This window comes from Gekko japonicus, unplaced genomic scaffold (genome assembly GCF_001447785.1).
Source record: "Gekko japonicus isolate JY-2015 unplaced genomic scaffold, Gekko_japonicus_V1.1 scaffold142, whole genome shotgun sequence".
In the NCBI taxonomy this organism is placed as follows: Eukaryota; Metazoa; Chordata; class Lepidosauria; order Squamata; family Gekkonidae; genus Gekko; species Gekko japonicus.
The window spans coordinates 1071253-1093213 of NW_015174848.1; the positions used below are offsets into that span (position 1 = coordinate 1071253).

Sequence of the window (21961 nt, forward strand, 5' to 3'; positions counted from 1 at the left end):
CTGATAAGAAGTGTTCTTGAAAAAAGAGCAGTTTCTGTCAAGAGCTCTCTCAGCCCCACCTCCCTCACAGGGTGTCTGTTGTGCAGAGGGGAAGGGAAAGGAGTCTGTAAGCCGCTCTGAGACACCTTTGGGTAGTGAAGAACGGGGTATAAATCCAATCTCTTCCTCTTCTTTTTTTTTTTGGCAGCCAGTTTGGTGTAGTGGTTAAGTGCGCGGGCTCTAATCTGGGAGAACCAGGTTTGATTCCCCACTCCTCCACTTGCACCTGGCTGGATGACCTTGGGCAACCTGTAGTTCTGATAACAGCTGTCCTTGAAAAAGAGCAGTTTCTGTCAGAGCTCTCTCAGCCCCACCTACCTCACAGGGTGTCTGTTGTGGGGAGGGGAAGGGAAAGGCGTTTGTAAGCCGCTCTGAGACACCTTTGGGTAGTGAAGGGCAGGGTATAAATCCAATCCTTCTTCTTCTTGTCTTGTGAGAAAGGGAGAAAAGGACTTCTTTCTCGACCTGCTCTATCCCATGCATAATTCTGTAAACCTCGATCATGTCACTCATCTTTGGGTGTGTGTGCGTGCGTGCGTGCAGTGTGAGGCTTTATTGTTTTACTGTGCAATCTTATGCAGAATCATGCCTGCTAAGAACTTTGATGCCAGTGACCTGGAATGGCATACCTCTACTGAAGATTGCCCAGTTGCAAGCCCACTGAAGGTCCTTTTTGCCCGGCATCAATACATAAAAGCCGCCCATTCTTTGCCAGCTCATTTCGAATACGCTTTCAAGTTTCACGCTGTCCCTTTGTGCGGAGTATGTAAAAAAGAGTTCAAAAGGGGGGCATGTGGGAGGGGACCAGGTGAACCACCCCTTTCTTTGTCCACAGGTGGAGGTTTTTGAACCGCCGGGCAGCGAGTCACTATCAAAGGACGAAAGGTAGAGACGGACAGACGTTTTTGAGCATTCAGAAGCAGTTGAAAGGCTCGGCTTCCCGTAGTCCGGCAGGGTCTGAGCTTGCGTGAGTCACTGCACACTTCACAAAAGCTCACGCCCTGTCACAAATTTCGTTCTTCTCTCGTTCAGCCAGTTTGGTGTCGTGGTGAAGTGCGCGGACTCTAATCTGGGAGAACCGGATTCAGTTCCCCACTCCTCCACTTGCAGCTGCTGGATGACCTTGGGCAAGCCATAGTTCTGTCAGAGCTGTTCTTGAAAAAGAGCCCTTTCTGTCAAGAGCTCTCTCAGCCCCACCTACCTCCCAGGGTGTCTGTTGTGGGGAGGGGGAAGGGAAAGGGGTTTGTAAGCCGCTCTGAGACTCCTTTGGGTAGTGAACGGCGGGGTATAAATCCAATCTTTTCTTCTCTTCTTCTTCTTTAAGGCGCTACTGGACTCGTGCTCTTTTCTACTGCTATAAACAGACTAACACGGCGGCCCATCTTGATCTTTCTCTGCCCGAGACCCTGGAGAGCTGCTGCCAGTCTGAGTAGGCAATACTGACCTCAATGGACCGAGGTTCAGTAGAACATAGCTTCATATGTTCGTGTGTGTGTTTATGAGCGCACACATTACCATCACAGACAACACCCCGCCTATAAAAACTCATTTCAGCTCAGAAACTATTGAGGCAGACTCAGCAGGGGTTCTGTAAGGGAAGATCTTGTCTCACTAACCTGTTAGTGTTCTTTGAGGGGGTGAACAAACATGTGGACAAGGGCGACCCAATAGATGTTCAAGCTTGAGCGTGTCCAGAAGAGGGCCACCAGGATGGTGAGAGGGTTGGAATCCAAGTCTTACGAGGGAAGGCTGAAAGAGTTGTGTCTGTTTAGCCTGGGAAAGAGAAGGCTTAGAAGGGGACATGACTGCAGTCTTCAAGTATCTGAAGGGCTGTCAATGTAGTAGATGGAGCAGATCTATTCTCTCTTGCTCCAGATTGCAAGACTCGATCTAATGGGTGGAAATGACAAGGGAGTCGATACCGGCTAAATATCAGGAGAAACTTCCTAATTGTGAGGGTGGTTGAGTAGTGGGACAGTCTGCCTCGGGAAGTGGTGGATGCTCCTTCACTGGACGTTTTCAAGCGGAGGCTGGACGACCATCTTTCGGGTGTGTTGTAGGGCTCTCTTTTGGCTCTGCTCCTGCAGAGTGCAGGGGGTTGGACTACATGACCTGCAGGGTCCCTTCCAACTCTAACATTCTATGATTCTATGTTGTTTACCTTGACTTCCAGAAAGCTTTTGATAAAGTTCTTAACCTCAGAAAAGCCTTCTGGATAAAGTTCCTCATCAAAGGCTCCTAAGTAAGCTCAATAGTCACGGGATAAAAGGACAAGTCCTCTTGTGGATCAAAAACTGGCTAATTAATAGGAAACAGAGAGTGAGTATAAATGGGAAACTTTCTCAATGGAGGTTGGTAAGCAGTGGGGTACCGCAGGGATCAGTACTCGGTCTGATGCTTTTTAACTTGTTCATTAATGATTTAGAGTTGGGAGTAAGCAGTGAAGTGGCTAAATTTGCGGATGATACGAAGTTGTTCAGGGTGGTGAGAATCAGAGAGGACTGTGAGGCACTCCAAAGGGATCTGCCAAGGATGGGCGAGTGAGTGTCAACTTGGCAAATGGGGTTCAATGTGGCCAAGTGCAAAGTGATGCACATTGGAGCAAAAAATCCTAAATATAAATACACATTGATGGGGTCCGAACTGGCAGAGACTGATCAAGAGAGAGATCTTGGAGTCGTAGTAGATAACTCACTGAAAATGTCGAGACAGTGTGTGACTGCAATAAAGAAGGCCAACGCTATGCTGGGGATTATAAAAAGGGAACTGAAAACAAATCAGCCAGCATCATAATGCCCCTGTATAAATCGATGGTGCTACCTCATCTGGAGTACTGGGTACAGTTCTGGTCACCACACCTCAAAAAGGATATTATAGCATTGGGAAAAGTGCAGAAAAGGGCAACTCGAATGATCAAAGGGCTGGAACACTTTCCCTATGAGGAAAGGTTAAAGCGCTTAGGGCTCTTTAGCTTGGAGAAACGGCGGGTGAGGGGTGACATGATTGAGGTTTATAAGATTATGCATAGGATAGATCAGGTAGTGAAACAAGTCCTTTTCTCCCTTTCTCACAAGACAAGAACTCGTGGGCACTCCATGAAATTGCTGAGCAATCGGGTTAGAACAGATAAAAGGAAGTACTTCTTCACCCAAAGAGTGATTCACACATGGAATTCACTGCCACAGGAGGTGGTGGCGGCTACAACCATGGATGGCTTCAAAAGGGAATTAGATAGGCATGGACGGCTTCAAGAGGGAATTAGATAAGCATACGGAGCAGAAGTCCATCAGTGGCTATTAGCCACAAGGGATAGATAGGAACTCTCGGTCTGGGGCAAGTGATGCTCTGTATTCTTGGTGCTTGGGGGGGGGGCAACAGTGGGAGGGCTCCTAGTGTCCTGGCCCCACTGCTGGACTTCCTGATGGCACCTGGTATTTTCGGCCACTGTGTGAGAGAGTGTTGGTCTAGATGGGCCATTGGCCTGATCCAACATTGGCTTCTCTTATGTTCTTATGTTCTCTGCCTGAGACCCTGGAGAGCTGTAAACAGGGGCTGTGGCTCAGTGGAAGAGCCTCTGCTTGGCATGCAGAAAGTCCCAGGTCCAATCCCCGGCATCTCCAGTTAAAAGGACCAGGCAGTACGTGATGTGAAAGACCTCCACCAGTTTTGGCTTGGACTGTATATAACCATGCCAAGTTCTCTCTTTCCTCTTCGCAGGGAGGGACATTTGCGGCGATTTGAAGGCTATCTTCTATCTAGCTGGAAGAGCTCCTGTCTCAGCCGCCTCCTGCCCTGTTTCCTACTACAGCTCGCCATGTGCGTGCAAGAGCATGAGTGATGTGCATTATGCCTACAGCCAATGCTCCCTCTAAGCTGTGGAGTCTGGTGAGCAAAAATTCCACCTTTGCGAGCTACCGGCATTAAAGTTGTGAGCAAGCGATTTTGGCTGCTGCATAAATTAGTTGGCTATGGAGCCCTCCTTCCTGAGCTAAGACAAAAACGTGTGAGCCGGAGGCTAAAAGACTGTGAGCTAGCTCACACTGACTCAGCTTAGAGGGAACACTGGACCCAACCTATAAACTCCCTTTTGAGCCTTTTCCCTGTCTACAAACAGGAGTCATGCAGTGCTCCCTCTATGCTGTGGAGTCTTGTGAGCAAAAATTCTACCTTGTGAGCTACCGGCATTTAAGTTGTGAACAAGCGATTTTGGCTGCTGCATAAATCAGTTTGCTCTGGAGCCCTCCTTCCTGAGCTAAGACAAAAATGTTTGCGCCTGAGGCTAAAAAAACTGTGAGCCAGCTCTCACTGACTCAGCTTAGAGGGAACACTGCCTACAGCCCTGACCCAGTCTGCCCTGGAGAGCTCTTTCTCTCCTGCTTTCCCCCCTCCTTTCTTGCTTCCATGTGTCTTTCCAGTCCCCCTCAGGTTTAGGAGGGGACGGCAATGTCCACCTTCACACCAGCCCTGCAAGGTAGGCTGCCCTTTATCCCAGGTGGGGGAGAGAAGGCCCTGACACACCTGCAGCCCTACAGTGAGGGTCTAATGATACTCGCCGACCTTACAGGTGCATGTAAAGATTACTGAGATGAGGCCTGCGTAGGGTCACCAGCTCCGGGTAGGGAAATCCCTGGAGATTTGGGGTGTAGAGCAATGCTCCCTCTAAGCTGTGGAGAGTCTTGCGAGCAAAAATTCTACCTTGTGAACTACCGGCATTTAAGTTGTGAGCGAGCGATTTGGCGGCAGCTGCTGCATAAATCAGTTTGCTCTGGAGCCCTCCTTCCTGAGCTGAGACAAAAATGTGCGAGCCGGAGGCTAAGAAACTGTGAGCTGGCTCACACTAACTCAGCTTAGAGGGAACACTGGTTGTAGAGCCTGTCAAGGGGAGGGTTTAAGAAGAAGAAGAAGAGAAGAGATTGGATTTATAACCCGCCCTTCACTTGGAGTCTCAGAGCGGCTTACAAACGCCTTCCCCTTCCCCTTCCCACAACAGACACCCTGTGAGGTGGGTGGGGCTGAGAGAACTCTGGCACAAACTGCTCTTTTTCAAGGACAGCTGTGCCAGAGCTTGTGACTGACCCAAGGTCACACCAGCAGGTGCAAGGGGAGGAGTGGGGAATCAAACCCGGCTCTCCCAGATTAGAGTCCGCGCACTTAACCACTACACCAAACTGGCCCTCCAAAAGTGGCCATTTTCTCAAGGGGAACTGATCTCTCTAGACTGCAGATCAGTTGTCATCAGTGTTCCCTCTAAGCTGAGTTAGTGTGAGCCAGCTCACCGTTTTTTAGCCTCCGGCTCAAAGATCTTTCTCTCTGCTCAGGAAGGGATGGCTCCAGAACGGACTAATTTATGCAGCAGCCAAATCGCTCACTCACAGTTTTAATGCTAGTAGCTCACAAAGTAGAATTCCTGCTCACAAGACTCCACGGCTTAGAGGGAACGTTCTAAGGTTTTCCAGGTCCCACCTGGAACCTGGCAACCCTAGGCCCCTGGGAGGAGCACATCCTCCCTGCCTGGACTGGCCGTTTTCCTCTCCCGGCCTGCTCAGTATGGAAAGATCCTGCAGTGCGCCGCAGCCAGCGTCTTCCCCCATCCCGTCGTCTCTCTCATCTGAAACATGTGCATCTTCTCCTACATGCGCTCGCAGGGACACACACACACATTTTCTAATTTTAAATACAGCCACCAAGTCCTCGCTCAGCGCGACTCGCACAACCGCACGCACCTGCCTCCCACACAACCACATCTTCAAGAGAGCCACCGGCGTCGCCCGCCATGCACAGAGAAAGGTGCCTGCAGCTGACTGCTGGAAAGGGAAGCCGCCCGCGCCCAGCCCCTCTCCCGGGAGCACGCGTCACTACCTCTACCGGCCCATGCGTCCACATGCCAGCGCGTTCGTTAGCGTCTCAAACCCCTTCTTCCCATGCCGGGTTAGTGGTTCCCGCACAGGCTGTCATTCTGCGGGGGGCGTTCACACGGGGGGCGTCTCGGGCCGACCGCCCCGCCCTTCTTACCCTGGGTGCTCACAGCCACGTGGAGGGTGGAGCGTGGGTCCCCGGCGCCCGGGGCCGGGTGGGCGTCAAGAGCCATGCTAGCAGACTGGGACCCCGTGGGCGCCTCCGGGAAGGGCGCCGCGGCAGTGGTGGCCATCTGCGTCTCGCCTGCGTGACCGGTGACAAACACAACATCAGCGGGAAATGGGGGAAGGTGGGGGGGGGACAGACGTGGCTGGTTGTGGGGGACGGGGGGGGGGCGAGGACGGCAGCCAGAAATCCCGCCCTCTCAGTGGGGAGGTGGCAGAAAAGAAGCATCCCCCACCGCCAGGATCTTCCTGGGGATTCTCAGAAACAGGGTCCAGGACCGCCAGTTTGGTGTCGTGGTGAAGTGCGCGGACTCTAATCTGGGAGAACTGGGTTTGTTCCCCCACTCCTCCACTTGCACCTGGCTGGATGACCTTAGGCAAGCCGTAGTTCTGATAAGAGCTGTCCTTGAAAAAGAGCCATGTCTGTCAAGAGCTCTCTCAGCCCCACCTGCCTCACAGGCAATGCTCCCTCTAAGCTGAGTCAGTGTGAGCTAGCTCACCGTCTTTTAGCCTCCGGCTCACACATTTTTTTCTTCGCTCAGGAAGGCGGGCTCCAGAGCAGACTAATTTATGCAGGAGCCAAATTGCTCGCTCACAACTTTAATGCCCGTAGCTCACAAAGTAGAATTTTCGCTCACAGGACTCCACAGCTTAGAGGGAGCATTGCTCCAGAGCAAACTAATTCATGCAGCAGCCAAATTGCTCGCTCACAACTTTAATGCCCGTAGCTCACAAAGTAGAATTTTCGCTCACAGGACTCCACAGCTTAGAGGGAGCATTGCTCCCAGGGTGTCTGTTGTGGGGAGGGGGAAGGGAAAGGAGTTTGTAAGACGCTCTGAGACTCCTTCGGGTAGTGAAGGGCGGGGTATGAATTCAATCCCTTCTTCTTCTTCTTTGCAACATTAGAGCTGAAGGTGATTCCTACCATGTGGGATGGCGAGGTAGTGGGTCGTGCCCACCATCCAGGTAGGGTTGCCAAGGGGCCTGGAGATCTCCCGGAATAACAACCAATCTCTAGACTACAGTTTCCCCCACAGGAAATGACTGCTTGGGAAGAAGAAGACGACGAAGAAGAAGAGATTGGATTTATACCCTTGCCCTTCACTGCCCAAAGGTGTCTCAGAGCGGCTTACAGACTCCTTTCCCTCCCCCTCCCCACAACAGACACCCTGGGAGGTAGGTGGGGCTGAGAGAGCTCTTTTGAGGACCGCTCACGAGAGAACAGCTCTTATTAGAACTACAGGTTGCCCAAGGTCATCCAGCAGGTGCAAGTGGAGGAGTTGGGGGAATCAAACCCGGTTCTCCCAGATTAGAGTCCGCCTGCACTTAACCACTGCACCAAACTGGCTCTGTGGCTATAACCCCCAACGAGGCCCCTTCCTGCTCCAAACTCCATCCTCCCCGGGCTCCGCCCCACACACCCCGAATCTCCAGGGATTTCCCGACATGGAGTTGGCAACCCTGCATTCAGGGCACCACAATGGGTGACCCAACGACTGACCAGTGGAGAGACAGTGAGACTCTAAACTGAGCCAGGGGGAACCCCCCCCCCGTCAAGTAACATTACCCATTTCCTGTTTCAGGGAGGCCAGGACCCCTTCCCATCCTCGGCCCACTACCACCCGCGTGCCCTCCTTCCCTCCCACCCACTTGCATGCCTCCCCCCTGCCTGTGTGTCTTTCCCTCGTCTGTTTACCAGCATTCCCTCATGCTCACAGCTTCTTGTAGCCCTTTCCCCAGTGGCAAAAGGCAGCACGTATGCCTGGTTGGTGGAGCATAGGTGGTAAAGCCCTGGAAAGTGAGCGGACGGGGGGGGGGGGGGGGGGGGGGGGGGGGGGGGGGCAGCAGCGTGCCCTGCATGAAACCCTGGGCCCCCGCAGCGGCCACACCTCGCCATATGCTGACACTATCCTCCTCTTCCCATAGGCCTTTGCATTTGTGCAGTGTCCCTCTGAAACAGGGCACCCGTCCGTGCAAAACAGTCAACGTGCCATCTATCTGAGGGGCACGAGTGCCGGCCCGGGGTCAACGGGATGCAGTGCTGGGTGAGAGTCTGCACAGGCGGATATCTTTTGCCTTGCCGGAGTTGAGAGTTTGCGGAGGCACAGCAAAAAAACAAACGGTATTATCGGGGCTCTTTTTGTAGCAGGAACTCCTTTGCGTTTTAGGCGACACACCCCTAATGTAGCCATGATTGCAGTCTTTAAGTATCTGAAGGGCTGTCATGTAGAAGAAGGAGCAGATCTATTCTCTCTTGCTCCGGATTGCAAGACTAGATCGAATGGGTGGAAAGGACAAGGGAGTCACTACCGGCTAAATATCGGGAGAAACTTCCTAACTGTAAGAGGGGTTGAGCAGTGGGACAGTCTGCCTCGGGAGGTGGTGGATGCTCCTTCGCTGGACGTTTCCAAGCGGAGGCTGGACGACCCTCTTTCGGGTATGTTGTAGCGCTATCTTCCGGCTATTTCCGGCAGAGTGCAGGGGGTTGGACTAGATGACCTGCAAGGTCCCTTCCAACTCTAACATTCTATGATTCAATCCTCCAAGAGTTTACAGAGCCCTTCTTACAGGGGCCACTGTAAGCTCTTGGAAGATTGGCTACATTAGAGGGGGTGTCGCCTGATATTTATTTATTTATTTTATTTTATTTCATTTATACCCCACCCTCCCCGCATGCAGCCTCGATATGCAAAGGAGCCCTGGGTATTATGATAAACTGGCTTTTCACCATCTCGGGTGGAAACGGGAGGGCGGCAGAGCCAGGGTCCACGCTCTCATGCCCTCCAGGTAACATTCTCCAAAAGGGGAAGGCGTTGGAAAGTCCAGCCTGTTGCGTGTGCCTCACCAGACCCAGGCCAGGCCGGCAAAACCGCCTGCGTCGCACCAGCCCCGCCGGTCTCGGGTTGCTTGCGTGTCAGCCAGTGCTCAGAACCTGTTGGCTTGGCCAGCAGAGTCCCCTAATGAATCCCAGACGCTTCCGAGCCGGTCTCCCCTTTCTCGTCTTCTGCAGCGGGAGCAGGAAGCAGCGGGGATGGCTGCCAAGGTTGACAATGAGCTAGGAGAGGGGGCCAGGAAAAACGAGGAAGGCTGGCCCCCTTTCACCCACGGCTGACCCCAAAGCTTTATGGACGAGGGCTGAAAGAACAGAGGGAGAGCCTGCTTTTGGGGGGGGGGAACATTGGCCTCGGGACACTGGAGAGGCTTGGGGGGCGTCCGGCTCCCTCTCCTCCTGCCCCCAAACAGGCTCCAAAAGCGTCCCTCCCAGGCAAGTCGGGAGCCGCCAGCGGGACGTGGCCAACCTCTCTCTTTCCCGCCACCTTCCCTTCCATTAGCTCAGCGAGTCTCCCCTGCTGGGTAATTAATGGCCTCGACTTGGTTTTTAATTTCTTTCCCCGCATCTGATTGGCTCGGCTTGCCTCTTTCTCGGGGAGGGGGGGCAGACACACCGGGCCTCCTGCGGTAGCTGATTGCGTGTGTGTGCCGAACACCCCCAGCCCGATGACGCTTTCCCATCTGTGACTAGTGAGAAAGCAACGGGGTGGGGGTGGGAAGGGGGGGGTGCTTCAGGACTCCTAGTCCCTTCTATCCCCAACATCTGCAAGAACAGAAGGTAAAGGTAAAGGTTCCCTTGCTCGAAAGCCAGTCGAATCCGACTCTAGGGTTGCAATGCTCATCTCCGTTTCCAAGCCAAAGAGCCAGCGCTGTCCGAAGACGTTTCCGTGGTCATGTGGCCGGCATGAGGCTCACGGAACGCTGTTCCCTTCCCACTGAAGTGGTACCTATTTATCTACTTGCAATGTCTTACTTTCGAACTGCTAGGTTGGCAGGAGCGGGAACTAGAGACGGGAGCTCACTCCGTCATGTCGTAAAAAATGCTTGGTGGGTCCCAAGAAAAAGAAAAAGAAGAGAAGAGATTGGATTTATACCCCGCCCTTCACTACCCAAAGGTGTCTCAGAGTGGCTGACAAACTCCTCTCCCCTCCCCTCCCCACGACAGACACCCTGTGAGGTAGGCGGGGCTGAGAGAGCTCCCTCAAGGACTGCCCTTGAGAGAACAGCTCGGAGAAAACTTGTGACTGACCCAAGGTCACACCGGCAGCTGCATGGGCAGGAGTGGGGAAATCAAACCGGGGTCTCCCAGATAAGAGTCTGTGCACTTAACCACTACACAAAACTGGCTCTCAGGAGGAGGAGATTGGATTTATACCCCGCCCTTCACTACCCAAAGGAGTCTCAGGGCGCCTTACCATCTCCTTTCCCTTCCCCACAACAGAAACCCTGTGAGGCAGGTGGGGCTGAGAGAGCTCTGACAGAAACTGCTCTTTTTCAAGGACAGCTCTTATCAGAACTACGGCTTGCCCAAGGTCACCCAGCAGGTGCAAGTGGAGGAGTGGGGAATCAAACCCGGTTCTCCCGGATTAGAGTCCGTGCACTTAACCCCGACACCAAACTACACAACACCAAAGGTGTTGGCGGATATAATGGGTGCCACATTGGAGAACCCTGGGTTAGAGCGCTGGGTCAGACGAGCATCTGGGTGACCCGGATTTGAAATCCCTGCTCCGCCACAAAAGCTTTTTTGGGCGACCTCGTGCCGGTCACTCACTAGACAAGACGGCATCCTGGAGTCTGCCGCTTTGTCGCAGTGAATTTCCATGCGGGAACTCCCTCTTAAGAGCACGCTGTGGGCCCAGTTCTGGTCGAGACCACCACGATGCAGAGAGAGGAGGGGGGACCCTCCCTTCCCTTGGAGCTATTTTTCTGAACCCAAAAAGGGCCACGGAGGATCATGGCACCGTTTCAGGTCAGAAAACCTGGGTGGGGGAGAGACGGGAGCCCCTCCCTCCCCCGTTGGCGCTGCAGAGACCCCAACCGAAATCAGGCCCCCCTGCAGTGATGTTAAAAGGAGTTCCCAGGTGGAAAATCGCTGCTAAAAAATGGCAGCCTGTCCCCAGGGGTTGAATAGGGAGCACTGTGTTATCTAGGGTTGTCAGGTCCCTTCGGACAACCAGCAGGGGACTGGGGGGGGGGACTTACCGGGAGTGGGAGGGAGCTGACGCTGCAGTGACATGTCTACGTCACTTCTGACATTACCCAGAAGTGACGTCATCACGCAGTGACGTCAGGGTGACAGTCTGGTATTTGGACAAAAGCTCTATGGTAAATTTGACTTCTACCATAGAGTTTTCCCCCCAAATACCAGAGTGTTGCCCCGGTGTCACCAGCATGATGAAATCACTTCCACGTCATGTCGGAAGTGACGTCAACACGTCATTGCAACGTCAACTGGGCCTCGCTCTTCTTCCGGGTAAATCTCCCCACCGGACAGCTGATTGGTGGCAGGGCAGTAGGGCCTGGCCGTGGGGGACCCTCACCTCCACGGGGGTGGGGGCGGTCTGGAAACCCTGGTCTCATCTAGTCTGGCACTCCATCCAACCTCACAGGGCTGTTGTGCGGACAAAACCGAGGACGGGAGGACAATGTAAGCCGCTTTGGGTTTCTCTTAGAGAGAAAGGCAAGGGTATAAATTGAGTGAAATAAAAACAAATAAATAAAATCCCTACTATCGATCAGGAATGTCACCTTCTCAGCCCTTTGCAGTGAACCCTGGTTTCTGAAGAAGGCCTAGCCTTCCAAACGTAAAGATGGGTTCCCAGGTTTCTACTCACAACGTCCCTGTGCCGAGTTTAACACACATAATGTTGTATCAGTGGCAAATGTGGAGGCCTCCGGTCCCGCAAGGAGGCCTGTATTCCGATCTCACTTCTGCTCACCTTTAGTCATCTCTTGCCTGGGCCAAGACTGGTCATTGGCGGGGTGAGGAGAGTATTTTGATTTCTAATGACCCCCTCTCTCACAAACTGGAAAGGGATTGAGCGACACAGGTGGCCATTACAGAGAATACCTGTACAAATTTTGCATTGGAAAGGGGACGTTTGAATAGTAAGACAATCGCCTGCGGAAGGGTTCCATTCTCTTGCAAAAGTTAGTGAGTTTGGATGATGGTTGAATGAACGGGGAAATGGTGTGAGAAAGAGCTGATGGTGGGGGGTTAGTGGTCCTTCGAGATGGCCGCTAGTTTTGAGAAGGGATAGGTGGGAGACCTGACAGGCGACACACGACTCCTCCACCTCCCGTGTGAAATAAGTGCCGTGTTTCACTTCCCCTTTGACACTCGAGGAAGCACTTCTATCCCACTGAAGCAGGTGAACTTTCACACACTGAAGCCATATTTACAGGCCTCTCCTTGGTCGGTAGCCATCTTTGGACGGCAAGGGCCTCAGGCCTGAACCGCAGTAGGCCAGTTACCGTGGTAACACACATGGCCTTGCACTTCTTACTTCCAACCTGTGTCAGATAACTGAGACGTATCCGGTAGACGTCTGGATTAAATGCTGGAACTTGACAAAATCCTCCCCACTCCTGTGTAGACGCTGCATGTTAGACCTGAACAAGCCCAACGCAAATGCCCATAAATGGGTGATCCAAGATGGCCGCCCTTGACAAAGATCTCAAGACGCTGACATCTGAACAGGAATCTGAGGGCCGGCCAAAGCCAATTTTCCTGCTAACCTGGTAGCCAAGGTTGCCAACCTCCAGGTGGGAGCTGGAGTTCTCCTGGGATTACGAGTGACCTCCGGACTACAGAGATCAGTCAGTCCTGCCGGAGAAAATGGCCGCTTTGGAAAGTGGCCTCTATGGCATAGCTTCCATACGGAGTTCCTTCCCCTCACTAAACCCCCGTCCCCAGACTCTGCCTGTAAATCTCCAGGAATTTCCCAACCCGGAGCTGGCAACCCTGCTTATAGTCCCGATGACCGGGTGCATCACTTTCGGAGTGGGAGTAAGCGGTCACGGAAGGAAGGTGCATCGGGGAAGGAAGGAGGGAAGACAGTACTGACCATATGCGGAGTCCCTGGTGCCGTCGTGGTTCCCGGTTGCCGTGACCACATCTAAAGAGGAGAGGAGGAGAAACACAGGGTGGGAAATCAGTTGGAGGTAGCGGAGGGGGGGGGGCTGGGAAGCCAGCAATTGGCAGCAGAGTTTGGGGGTGGCAGGGAAAGGGACGGGGAGCCCATGGGGCGGTGGGGATTCCTTCCACCAGAGCGTCAGGAGGGAGTCCGGAAACGACAGTACAAAATCATAAGAGCATAAGAACGTCAGAGACGCCATGTTGGATCGGGCCAATGGCCCACCCAGTCCGACACTCTGTGTCACACAGTGTGGCCCAAAGCCCGGGGGCCATCAGGAGGTCCACCAGCGGGGCCAGAACTCCAGAAGCCCACCAGCAATCAGCAATCCCACCCAGTGCTCTTTGGTGGCCTCCCCCCGAAATGGATTTATTCAGGGGTCATGTCCTGCAGGAGCGCACAGGAGCGGTGCTCCGGCAGTAAAGAGCCCAGGGGGCGGGCACATGCAACAAGCCCCACCCCCTGCTCCCAGCAGCCCTTAGTCAGAGCAAGAAGCAGCCAGGTAAGCTGCAGAGCCCTCCCTCTAGGCCCCCCAATCCAAAACAGTCCAGTGGCACCTTTAAGACCAAGTTTTATTCAGGTACAAGCTCTCCCTCCTCTGTGAGGACAGATCTGCACGTCGTCCCCCCAATAGCTAGCAACCCAAAACAGTCCAGTGGAGCCTGAGCGGTGGGTGTTGCCTTCTGACACACTTCCGGTGATGTCAGGGGATGTGGCATATGCAAATAAGTTATGCTAATGAGCTCCTGCACCTCTTTTTCTACAAAATGACCCCTGTATTTATTTATTTATTTAAAACATTTATTAGCCTCCTTTTTAACCATGCAGAACTCAAGACAGTTTCCAATGTAAATAAGACAACAATGATAAAAAAAACGAGGAGGAGGAGATTGGATTGATACCCCGCCCTTCGCTCGGAGTCTCAGAGTGGCTTACAAACTCCTTTCTCTTCCCCTCCCCACAACAGACGCCCTGTGAGCAGTGTTCCCTGTAAGCTGTGGAGCCCTGTGAGCAAATATTCTACTTTGTGAGCTACCGGCATTAAAGTTGTGAGTGAGCGATTTGGCTCCTGCATCCATTCGTTTGCTCTGGAGCCCTCCTTCCTGAGCTAAGACAAAAATGTGTGAGCCAGAGGGAATTATTATAATATGTTTTAATGCGTAAATCTGCATCGATTGCAGACATACATGTTGGTATCTGCCCTGAAAGTCTGATGAAATAGTTAAGTAAATAAAAAAGGATAGAGCCCACTAATGCTCCCTCTAAGCTGTGGAGTCTCGTGAGCAAAAATTCTACTTTGTGAGCTCACGGCATGAAAGTTACGAGCAAGTAATATGGCTACTGCATAAATTAGCTTGCTCTGGAGCCCTCCTACCTGAGCCGAGACAAAAAATGTGTGAGGTGGAGGCTAAAAAACTGTGAGCTAGCTCACACTAACTCAGCTTAGAGGGAACAATGGAGCCCACCCTCCAAAGCTGCTTTTTTCTCTGGGGGAACCGATCTGCGTAGTCTGGAGAGCAGTGATAATTCCTGGAGCTCTCCGGGCCCCACCTGGAGGTTCAGCAACAAACACACGGGAAATGCGGCAAAGTTAGACAAACGTAAAGAAACACCGTCTTAGAACAAAACACACTCTACTAACATGCACTCGTGTCTTCATATACTGATTTAAATACAATAGAGATCCTAGTGTAATCTTACAGGGCTCTTTTTGTAGAAAAAGCCCAGCATGAACTCATTAGCACAATAGGCCACACCCAATAGCAAAACTAATTAGCATATTAGGCCAGACCTCTGACCGCACCGCTCATTAGCACATTAGGCCACACCCCCGTGTTACCAGAAGTGTGGTCATCCAGCCACACCCACCTTTTGCTTCTTATTCTGTGTACCGTGTTTGTTGTCCAAACCCAGGGCTTTTCTTGTAGCAGGGACTCCTTTGCATGTTAGGCCACACACCCCTAATGTAGCCAATCCTAATGAGTTTCTGCCATTGGGTGTGGCCTATTATGCTAATGAGTTCCTGCTGGGCGTGGCCAACTCAGGAGCTAGCCGGAACTCTGTTCCTGTGCGTTCCTGCCCCAAAATAGCCCTGCTTATACATATTCATTATGATACAAAAACCTAAAGAACATTATATATCTACTAACAGAAAAGTCCACCGCTACAGAGACCTATTCCGATGCTGTAGACTGTCTTGCGCCTGATAAGGGACTGATGAAGGTTGCAACAGTCGTAAATGATGAGAGATGCAGCGGGCTGTTGTGTTCTCCACAAAAAGCGATTCCGCAAGCATCAAAGCAAGCAACACGCCTCCCAGGCAAAAATTGCGTGTTTCGACAAATTCTTCTTCAGGCAGACATATTTTTCCTGGGTTTTGTATTATAATGAACAAGAAGCGGGGACCCACGATACTTGCAGGGGGGGGAGAGGGGGCTCCACGTGGAGGAGGAGAAGGAGGAAGCAGCTGCAGGTTAGCCTTCTCCCCCGCCCCCCTGCACCGACGGTGAGGCCCGGGCCTGCCAATCCTTCTCCCCCCCAACCCCCCTGGCACCGATGGCGAGGTCCATGCAGGTCCCAGCCACCGGGACCAGCAATCCTTCTCCCCCACCCCACTGCACCAGCAGCGAGGCACGCGCGGCTGCCGCTGGGCCCGCCAATCCTTCTCCCCCATACCAGTGGTGAGCAGTGCGGGCCCGCCGAAACATCTCCCGCTCCTCCCCGGCCACCGGCGACGAGGCCTGAGCGGCTCCCCACCGCCAGGCTCGCCAAGCCTCCACCCTCAACAGCCAGAGCATTCTCTGCGCATGCGCAGGGAACGCTTTTCCTTTTGGGGGATTTAAATACCCCTGTATATATTTTTTAACTTTTTAGATTTTTCTGCACACCTGGGGACTGCTCCAAGTGTGTAGGAAAATCTCTCCGCCCCCCAAGTGTGGATTTAGATATCCGCACGGAGGAGGCAACCTGGCTATTAGATATATAGATATGTATAAGATACCCTCGGGTCTCTATTGTATTTAAATCAATATATGAAGACACAAGTGCAGATCGGCAGAGTGTGTTTTGTTCTAACACGGTGTTTCTTTGCGTTTGCCCACCTGGAGGTTGGCAACCCAACCACAGGAACCAGGACCAGATGGGGATTCAATCGACAACGGCTGAACTCCGCGGGCCAGAGGATCCAGCCGCGACGTCCCAATTTCTTCCCGCTCCTTCATCAGAAGACAAAGCGCAACATTTCCCCTCACAAAAGCTTTTTCACAGACTTGGCAGTGAACAGCCAGCGGTGGTGGCGATGGGGGCAAGGACCGGAAAAGCCCACACTAAGGTGGTTTCGTTTGGCTCGGAAAGGAGAGTTTCAACACGGACTGGGACCGCGTGCCTCCGCCGAGACCAGTGTTCCCTCTAAGCTGAGTGAGTGTGAGCTGGCTCACAGTTTTTTAAGCCTCCGGCTCACGCATTTTTGTCTCCGCTCAGGAAGGAGGGCTCCGGAGCAAGCTAATTTAGGCAGGAGCCAAATCGCTCCCTCACAACTTTCATGCCAGGAGCTCGCAAAGTGGGATTTTTGCTCACAGGACTCCACAGCTTAGAGGGAGCGTTGAGACCCACGCCAAAGGACAAAACACATTCCCCCTGGCCGAGCAGCTGAGAAACCGGGCCTCTCCGGTGGGGCCAACTCACCTTGACACTTCCCCGCATACTTGGCCGCATTTTCCACATCTTGTTCAAATCCGCTTCTGCGGAGAAAGGCAGGGGAAGGGGCGGGAAGGGGGGGGAGAAGAAATTTCATTAAAACCAGCTCGACGGGTTGATTAAACCCCTGCTAATTAATCAATGGGCTGGTGCCCAGGAACCAAGAGTGGGGGAGAGAAGATCTAGCTTTTGGGCCCGGAAAGAAGCGCCGAATCCCTTCCCCGCCCCTCCCGGAGCCAACTCGAGGGAGTCCTGTGAGTGATGGATTGTGTGACGGTGGCGCGGCCGTCATGGGGACCGGCTGAGCTTCAGGCGGCAAATTGCATCCAGTTGTTTGGCGTCTGGCGGGGCGGATGAGGTGGCAGAGAGGGGGAGGGAAAGGATGATAAATCTGGGGAAAGAAAGAAACCCTTTTGTCTCCTGCGAAGGCAGCCAGAGACCACAGGCAGACCCAAGCGCGTTCACTGCACCCCCCAAAGAGCAAACGTTTCTATTTCTCGGGATGGTGAAAGAACGTTTCTGCTCTGGAACCGGCCGCTTTTCCGGGGACCGCCGGGAGGACTGCTGGGATTTGTGCAGGGGAAGGGGAAGACAACGGGAAGGGAGGCCCCACCTTATTTATTTATTTATTTATTGGTTCAATCTGTACCCCGCCCCCCCTGCAAAGCAGGCTCAGGGCAGCTCACATCAGTCGATGCACAAGTTAACACGTAAACACAATTAAAGTCTACATAAAATCATCTAAAACAGGTTAGGTTATACGTTTATAAAGTGCTGGTAACGATCACTTAATTATTCGTGATGGCCCACTTTGAAAAGTATAGGGCTGCGGCGCCTCAAGGGGTTAAGACGCCGAGCTGCCGACCGGAAGGTCGGTAGCTCGGCAGTTCGAGACCCGAGTGCCGCGTGACGAAGAAGAAGAAGAAGAGATGGGATTTATACCCCGCCCTTCACTATCCAAAGGAGTCTCAGAGCGGCTTACAAACTCCTTTCCCTCCCCCTCCCCACAACAGACACCCTGTGAGGTGGGTGGGGCTGAGAGAGCTCTGACAGAAACTGCTCTTTTTCAAGAACAGCTCTGCCAGAACTATGGCTTGCCCAAGGTCATCCAGCAGGTGCAAGTGGAGGAGTGGGGAATCAAACCCGGTTCTCCCAGATTAGAGTCCGCGCACTTAACCACTACACCAAACTGGCTCTCCCGTCTCTGGCCCCAGCTCCTGCCGACCTAGCAGTTCGAAAGCAAGAAATTGCAAGTAGATAAATAGGCACCGCTTCGGTGGGAAGGTGACAGTGTTCCGTGCGCCTCGGCATCTAGTCATGCCAGCCACATGACCACAGAAACGTATTCGGACAGCGCTGGCTCTTAGAGTCGGATTCGACTGGCTTTCGAGCAAGGGAAACCTTTACCTTTGAAAACTATGCCCAGGGATCTACAATCCTTCTGCTTGTGATCTTTCTGAAATAAGGGCGGTGTAGGCTAGGTGTCGAAACCAAGTGGTGGCCAGGGCTCTGTAGTGGTGGCAGCTCCTTAGTTGAAAGCCTGGTGGAAGAGCTCCGTCTTTCAGGCCCTGCGGAACTGTAAAAGGTCCCTCAGGGCCCTGATCTCCTCTGGGAGCTCGTTCCACCAGTATGGAGCCGCCACTGAAAAGGCCCTGGTCCTGGTGGTTGCGAGCCTGGCATCCCTGGGGCCTGGGAGGGGCAATCGATTTTGAGACCCCGACCGTAGTGCTCTCTGGGCTATGTATGGGGAAAGGCGGTCCCTCAGGTATAACCTTGCACCCCAATCCGCAGCTGGGCCACTTACCTGATTTCATTGCTGAATGGGGCACATGTGCCGGTGCTCAGCCAGACGCAATACGGGTCGCGGGAAGCCAGACACTGCCTGCAGGGGACAGGAAAGCAGTTCGTCAGCTTGTATTTATTAACTTCATTTATACCCTGTTTTTCTCCCAATGGGGACCCAAAGGGGCTTACATCCTCTTCCTCTCCTTCATTTTATCCTTGCAACAACCCTGCGAGGTAGGTCGGGCTGGTAGTGTATGACTGGCCCAAAGTAGGAAGAGTGACAGACTCTAATCTGGAGAACTGGGTTTGATTCCCCACTCCTCCACATGCGGCCAGCTGGGTGACCTTGGGTCAGTCACAAGTTCTCTCAGAGCTGTTCTCTCAGGAGCAGTCCTCGAAAGAACTCTCTCAGCCCCACCAACCTTACAGGGTGTCTGTTGCGGGGAGAGGAAGAGGGAATTAGATAAGAATATGGAGCAGACGTCCATCAGTGGCTATTAGCCACAAGGTTATAGAGAGAGCTGCGGTGGCTCAAGTGGTTAAGACGCTGAACTGCAGGCTGGAAGGTCGGTAGTTCGGCAGTTCGAGACCCGAGTGCTGCATGACGGAGTGAGCTCCTGTCTCTGGTTCCAGCTCCTGCCAACCTAGCAGTTCGAAAGCAAGAAATTGCAAGGAGATAAATAGGTACCGCTTCAGTGGGAAGGTAACAGCGTTTCGTGCGCCTTGGCGTTTAGTCATGCCGGTCACATGACCACGGAAACGTCTTCGGACAGCATTGGCTCTTCGGCTTGGAAATGGAGATGAGCACCGCAATCCTAGAGTCAGATTCGACTGGCTTTCGAACAAGGGAAACCTTTACCCTATAGATAGGAACTCTCAGTCTGGGGCAAGTGATTCACTGTCGTCTTGGTGCTTGGGAGGGGGGCAACAGTGGAAGGGCTTCTGGTGTCCTGGCCCCACTGCTGGACCTCCTGATGGCACCTGGTATTTTTGGCCACTGTGTGACACAGAGTGTTGGACCGGATGGGCCATTGGCCTGATCCAACGTTGGCTTCTCTTATGCTCTTATGTTCTAAGGAAGATCTATACACCATGGGCAATGCAGATCTATACAGGGGCAATGGGGCATTACAATACTGACCATTTTATTCTCAATCCCTCTCCGAATCATCCCCAGCACAGAGTTTGCTTTTTTCATCGCCGCAGCACACTGGGCCGACACTTTCGCTGAACTATCCACCACGACCCCGAGATCGTTTTTTCGAAGGCCATGTGCTGCAATGCCCCTCTCCCCCCCTGTCTGTCTCCTGCGGCGTGCCCAAGCATCAGACCCGGGCACAGCAGAATTTGAGCCCGTGTCACGGTCGGATTAGCCAGGGACCTTTGGAACAGAGTTGAAGGGAGGGGAGAGGGTGCTTTAATTGTCCGTTAAAGGAAACGGAAAGCTGGGTGCGGGGCGAGGGACCATGTGGCATTTCGCATTTCCTGGAAACGGTCCGGGCTGTAATTTTCAACACCTGTTCCCTGTGGGGGGGGGGGGGGGAGGAAGCAGGTCAGATGGGGTGAAGCAGACGCAGACAGCCGATTGGCGGTTGCAGGCAACACAGCCCCTTGTATGGGCCTAATTGTAGGACACAGAAAGCTACCTTGGCGACCACTCCGCGTGCTAAATCCCCCGACGCATAAAAATACACACAGCTTAAATGTGTGTGTGTGCGCGCACACAGACACCCCCACCCTACCCTCACGAGGCACAAACATCGAACTGGTTCGTCGCTCGCAAATCAAATGTGAAAAAGGGAATTGAAAACAAATCAGCCAGTATCATCATGCCCCTGTATAAATCAATGGTGCGACCTCATTTGGAGGACTGTGTACAGTTCTGGTCACCCACACCTCAAAAAGGATATTATAGCCTTGGGAAAAGTGCAGAAAAGGGCAACTTGAATGATAAAAGGGTTGGAACACTTTGCCTATGAGGAAAGGTTAAAAACGCTTAGGGCTCTTTAGCTTGGAGAAACGACGGCTGAGGGGTGACCTGATCGAGGTTTATAAGATTATGCGTGGGATAGAGCAGGTCGAGAAGGAAGTCCTTTTCTCCCTTTCTCACAATACAAGAACTCATGAGCACTCAATGAAATTGCTGAGCAGTCGGGTTAGAACAGATAAAAGGAAGTCCTTCTTCACCCAAAGAGTGATTAATGCATGGAATTCACTGCCACAGGAGGTGGCGGCGGCTACAAGCATGGACGGCTTCAGGTGGGAATTAGATGAGCATATGGAGCAGAGGTCCATCAGTGGCTCTTAGCCACAAGGTACAAGTAGGGGCTCTGGGGCAAGGGATGCTCTGTCTTCTTGGTGCTTGGGGGGGCAAGAGTGGGAGAGCTTCTAGTGTCCTGGCCCCACTGGTGGACCTCCTGAGGGCCCCTGGTATTTTTGGCCACTGTGTGACAGACAGAGTGTTGGACTGGATGGGCCACTGGCCTGATCCAACATTAGCTTCTCTTATGTTCTTATGTTCTTAACCCCATAGCTGGGCCTGTGTGCATCTAAGCGCAGGATTTATTTATTTATTTATTTTGATTTATATCCTGCCTTTCCAACAGCCCTCGGATGATCTGAGAAACCCAGTGCCTTCCGCAAGCGGGTGCCTCATTGATGCGGGTTGCAGGATTCACATTCTTTTGGCACAAAAATCCCCCCCCCCCCCCAAGTACAGCCACCAACCTCCAGGTGGTGAAAAATAAGTCAACGGGGGAACACAGTGCGGCAGACACCAAGGAAACAAAACACACTGTCAACAAGCCAGTTCTAACCACTGTGCCGAAATAAAGACGTACGCAAGCTTATTTGTCTGATAATTAAAGTTAAATAAAATATTAATTTTGTAATATTTCACATGGTATACATATGTGTTTAAAATTTAGTTCAGAAGACATGTCCTAAGATTCAAAATTTTTGGAAAGATATTCACACTATCACGGTACAAATAATTAACAGACCAATTCCATTTGTCCCCGAGATATTCTTATTAAACATAATGCCTGACAACTTGGAAAAGACAGATGAACATCTGATTAGCCATTTGTTTATGGCAGCAAGGTTGCTGTTGGCAAATACTGGAAGCAGGAAGTTATACCACTATTGAAGAACTTTATAGCTAAACTTATAGAAATAGCGGAACTAGATAATCTGACAATGAGGATACATGGGAGGGAGGAGGATACTTTCAAGAATATTTGGACAAAATTTTACGAATGGTTAGAAAAACTATAAAAGCTTAGATGTGTTTAATAGTTGAAATAGTGTATGCTGCCCGAGAGCAGATATCAAATGTATCATAAATGGAATCTCCATGTTTTATGTTGGTGGATATGTTAATAAAAAAGA

The 21961-nt window shown here is 52.3% G+C and overlaps 1 protein-coding gene across 1 annotated transcript in view; it reads right to left on the bottom strand.

The window, feature by feature from the left end:
* SEMA6C (semaphorin 6C) overlaps window positions 1–21961 on the bottom strand; it is a 95056-nt gene that overhangs the window by 22329 nt on the left and 50766 nt on the right. The window contains exons 14-16 of the mRNA XM_015424515.1: window positions 18591–18668; window positions 16775–16830; window positions 13022–13072 (exon numbers count right to left, since the gene is read on the bottom strand). Of these exons, the coding sequence (XP_015280001.1) occupies window positions 13022–13072; window positions 16775–16830; window positions 18591–18668 (185 nt within the window). The remainder of the gene's footprint in view (window positions 1–13021; window positions 13073–16774; window positions 16831–18590; window positions 18669–21961) is intronic.